The 4,313-nt window shown below is 47.0% G+C and overlaps 1 protein-coding gene across 2 annotated transcripts in view; it reads left to right on the top strand.

Annotated features, from left to right (window-relative positions):
• The first annotated feature begins 810 nt into the window (after positions 1 to 810).
• PPIE (peptidylprolyl isomerase E) overlaps positions 811 to 4,313 on the top strand; it is a 16,853-nt gene continuing 13,350 nt past the window's right edge. Inside the window, exons 1-2 of one of the 2 annotated variants that reach the window (XM_003798990.3) lie at positions 811 to 877; positions 1,834 to 1,932. In XM_003798990.3, coding sequence (XP_003799038.1) covers positions 847 to 877; positions 1,834 to 1,932 — 130 coding nt within the window. In that variant the 5' untranslated portion in view covers positions 811 to 846. The remainder of the gene's footprint in view (positions 878 to 1,833; positions 1,933 to 4,313) is intronic. The other variant, XM_023518651.1, reaches the window with a different exon arrangement.

Raw genomic sequence — 4,313 nt, 5'->3', positions numbered from 1 at the left:
GAGTCATAAATGTGCCTATGTAACGTCCCTGTTATAACTTCAGTAGCTCCTCACACCCCTCAGATCTTCACGTGACTACAATTCCCTGTGTGGTGTGACCCCCAGACACATTTCCCACCTGATTTCATGCCCTCCACCCCCATGACCCCATCCTCTGGGCTCTCATTTTTTGTAGAGTGTAAGAACCGTCTCTTCTGCCTGAAATCTTTTCCTACTCCCGCCTCTCTCTGGCTCCTTTTCCTTCAGATTTCAGCTTCAGTGTCACCTAAGGGAGGTCTTAACCTCCTACCCTATCTAAAAGATGGCTCCATTGTTTTCTACCACTTATGTCAATGTGTGATTTATGTATTGGCATATTTTTCCCCCAAAAGGCTCTCAGATGGTAAATATTGCAGGCTTTGTGGGCCTGAGCTTCCGCCCTTGCAGCAAGAAGGCAGCCACGGATGCCAGCAACAAAATTTTATTTATGGTCACTGAAAATTTAATTTCATATGATTCTCACGTGTCACAAAATACTCTTCATTTTTTTTTTCAATATTTCAAAATGGAAAAACCATTCTTAACTCTTAGGTTGTTCAAAAACATGTAAGCCAGGTGGCCCGTCGACCTTACGATTATTTGTAGTTTATCGTTTGCTGACAATACCCCAGTTGATCAGCCACGGTTTGCTTTCCACAGCTCGGAGAGACACCTGTCGGTAGCCTACCGCCGGCAGCTAGTCAGCCCCTGGAGGGGTGGGGCGGGGCCTGTGACTGCCTCGCTGCAGGGGCAGGGCGAATCCAGAGGGGGCGGGGATGTAGAGGGCGGGGCACGTGCTGGCTTCCGGCGGAAGAGCGCGGGAGCAAAATGGCCACTACTAAGCGTGTGCTGTACGTGGGTGAGCAGGCGCAGGCTTTAGGCAGGGTCTGCGCGAACCAAGACCCCGAGTGGGTCGGGGTGCTGCGGTTGGGGATGGCTGCTAGCCGCTGTCAAGCGCGAGTCTAGGGCGGTATCGCTTTGTCTCAGGGTGTAAGCCTGAGACGTAACGATCATACCGGCTTTATTCCTAGCCCGCTAAGTTTCAATAGGTCCCCAAGAAGTGGTAGAGGAATAGTATGATCCTCCAGATCCTCGCGCCCATTCATTTTCTACAGCGATAGCTGAACCTACCCTAAAGGGAGGAGTTCCCAGACTAGCCAGGAAAAAAGTGGGAATAACCTCATTAACACATGATAAGCCCTCTGGTAACAGACGATGGGTCTGGGTGCAGGGAAAAAGGACCTGTCCATCTGGTGAGGTGAGGGCAAACTTTCCGGGTACCGCTACTCTGTAGTGACTACTCAGTTTGTGAAACGGCCTAACACTTAGGGGCAAGTGGGTTTTGTTTTGTTTTGGTGGTGGTGGTTGGAGGAGGGGGGGACCCAGGGAATTAAGGAAGCAAAGAGAAAGAAACTGGAGAGGTGTGTACACTGTTAAGGAGTTTGCACTTTATCCTGAAGGCAGTGAGAAACCATTGAAGGAATTAAGCAGAGAGTAGATAAGTTCAAAAATCTGCATTTTCCCAAGATAATTGTACTTGGCTTTGTGGTATTGATAGAGGGAGTGAAGGCACTAATCCCAGTTATGAACCTGTGCAGTAATCCTGGGCCTAGATAAGGGTCTGAAAAAAGGGTGAAGAGAGGCGTGTGTTTCATGAATGGGCCATAAATGAGAAAGGGGAGTTTGTGTACCCAAAGAAATGAAATGGAAGGACCCCTTCCTTTCCCTTGGCTAGCATGCTAACCAGGCTGCTGGGACTTCTGCAAGAAATAGCATGGTGGACAATGGCTCAGAAGGCCCCTGTCTTATTTACAGGTGGGCTGGCAGAGGAGGTGGATGATAAAGTTCTTCATGCTGCTTTTATTCCTTTTGGAGACATCACAGATATTCAGATTCCTTTGGATTATGAAACAGGTGAGTTCTTTTGGTGTCCCTCATGTTTAGAATCCTCCTCCTAGGCTCCCCACCCATAACACAGTGGTTACAGCACCAGCCACATACACCAAGAGTGGCGGGCAGGTTTGAACCCAGCCTAGGCCAGTTAAACAATAATGACAACTGCAACAAAAAATAACCAGGCATTGTGGTGGGCGCCTGTAGTCCCAGCTACTTGGGAGGGTGAGGCAAGAGAATTGCATTAGCCCGAGAGTTGTTTGAGGTTGCTGTGAGCTGTGACACTACAGCACTCTACTGAAGACAACATAGTGAGACTCTGTCTCAAAAAAAGGGGCTTGGTGCCTGTGGCTCAAGTGGCTAAGGTGCCAGCCACCTACACCCAAGGTGGGGGGTTCGAATCCAGCGGCCTGCCAAACAACAACGACGGCTGCAACTAAAAAATAGCTGGGCATTGTAGTGGGCACCTGTGGAGTCCCAGCTACTTGGGAGGCTGAGGCAGGAGACTCGCTTGAGCCCAGGAGTTGGAGGTTGCTGTGAGCTGTGATGCCACAGCACTCTACCGAGCGGGACAGATTGAGGCTCCTGTCTCAAAAAAAAAAAAGAATCCTCCTCCTAGGGAAATAACTTAAAAAAAATTAAAGTCACATCACAATTCTAAATAAGGTTTATATATGGTATGAGAAAGTTGAGGCTACTGCCTGGTCAGCATGGCAGTGATCTTGATGGAGAAGAAATATTCTGAGGTCATGTGGTTGTCAGCTATAAATATTTTGCAGAGTCTCTATCTTTTGGGTTTGAGGTAAGACAAAGTTTTCTATAAACCAGTAGGAAAACAGATTTTGAACTAAACTGACATCCATTTTTTCAAATTACCTACTGGGTACCTTGTCCCACCTGCTCCCTTGGCAGCTGTGCTATTAAACAAGGCAGCAGGAAAACCCAGGCCCACAGTGACTTGGCCTCTTCACAGCTTGATCAGTTTTCCTTCAATTCATATCCTAGTTACAGTTCAGTTTGCTATTTTAGCTTTGTTGTCTCTTTTTTTTGAGACAGAGCCTAAAGCTGTCCCCCTGGGTAGAGTGCCTTGGCATCACAGCTCACAGCAACCTCCAACTCCTGGGCTCAAGCAAGGCTCCCACCTCAGTCTCCCAAGTAGCTGGAACCACAGGCGCCCGCCACAACACCTGGCTATTTTTTGGTTGCAGCCATCGTTATTTGGCGAGTCCAGGCTGGATTTGAACCCGCCACCTTAGGTGTATGTGGCTGGCGCCTTAGCCACTTGAGCCACAGGTGCCAAGCCTTGTCATTTTTTAAATTTCCTTGCTTATTTTTTATTTTTATTTCTTTGCTATTTTGTTGTTGTTGAGACAGAGTCCTACCCTATGCCCCTGAGCAGAGTGCAGTGGCCTCATAGCTCACTGCAACTTCAGACTCGGGCTGTGGGCATCCTGTTGCCTCAGCCTCCAGAAGCCACTGGGATTACAGGAGCCTGCAGTGCCTGGCTGGGTTTTTCCATTTTTCTCATGAGTCAGGGTCTCACTCTCCATCAGGCAAGTCTTAAACTCCTGAGCTCAAGCAATTCTCTCTCCTCAGCCTCTCACAGTACTGGGATTACAGGCGTGAGCCACCGTGCCTGGCTCTGTTGTCATTTTTAAGATTGTCATTTTACACCCAACTCTATCATCATCCTTGTATATGATTGGTCTCTAAACTCTCTGGACCTAGGAAATCTTTATTTGCAGAAGCAGTAAGGTTATATATATTGGCCTTCTAAGGGCACTTCTAATTGCAATTCTGCAATTAACGCTATTGTGCATGACCTTTCCAGTTACATCAGCATTTTTCTGAGGCTAAAGACTGAGTAACCTTCAGTCTTTAAGATTAATCCTTTATGAACAGTTGATGCTCAAAATGTATATTTGGGTGAATAATTGATAAATGACTTCATTTTTTCTAGTTGCCTTTCCTGCAAAGGTTAAGGTTGAATTTGAATTGAATACTTATTTCAAACATTAAAAATATAGTTCATTATTTTGCTATGTCTGCTAAAAAACAAAGTTTATTGCTTAAAATGTTGTTTAAGAATAATCAAAGAACGGCGGCGCCTGTGGCTCAAGAGTAGGGCACCAGCCCCATATACTGAAGGTGGAGGGTTCAAACCCGGCCCCCAGCCGAACTGCTACGAAAAAATAACCAGGCGTTGTGGCGGGCGCCTGTAGTGCCAGCTACTCAGGAGGCTGAGGCAACAGAATCGCCTAAGCCCAGGAGTTGGAGGTTGTGAGCTGTGATGTCACAGCACTCTACCAAGGGCTATAAAGTGAGACTCTGTCTCAAAATAAAAAAAAAAAATTAAAAAAATTTCCACTCAGATCTGGAACTAGGCAAGGATGACCACTGCC

Source organism: Otolemur garnettii, unplaced genomic scaffold, assembly GCF_000181295.1.
Source record: "Otolemur garnettii isolate 467f Iridium unplaced genomic scaffold, OtoGar3 scaffold00144, whole genome shotgun sequence".
In the NCBI taxonomy this organism is placed as follows: Eukaryota; Metazoa; Chordata; class Mammalia; order Primates; family Galagidae; genus Otolemur; species Otolemur garnettii.
This window is presented reverse-complemented; position numbering and strand designations above follow the sequence as displayed.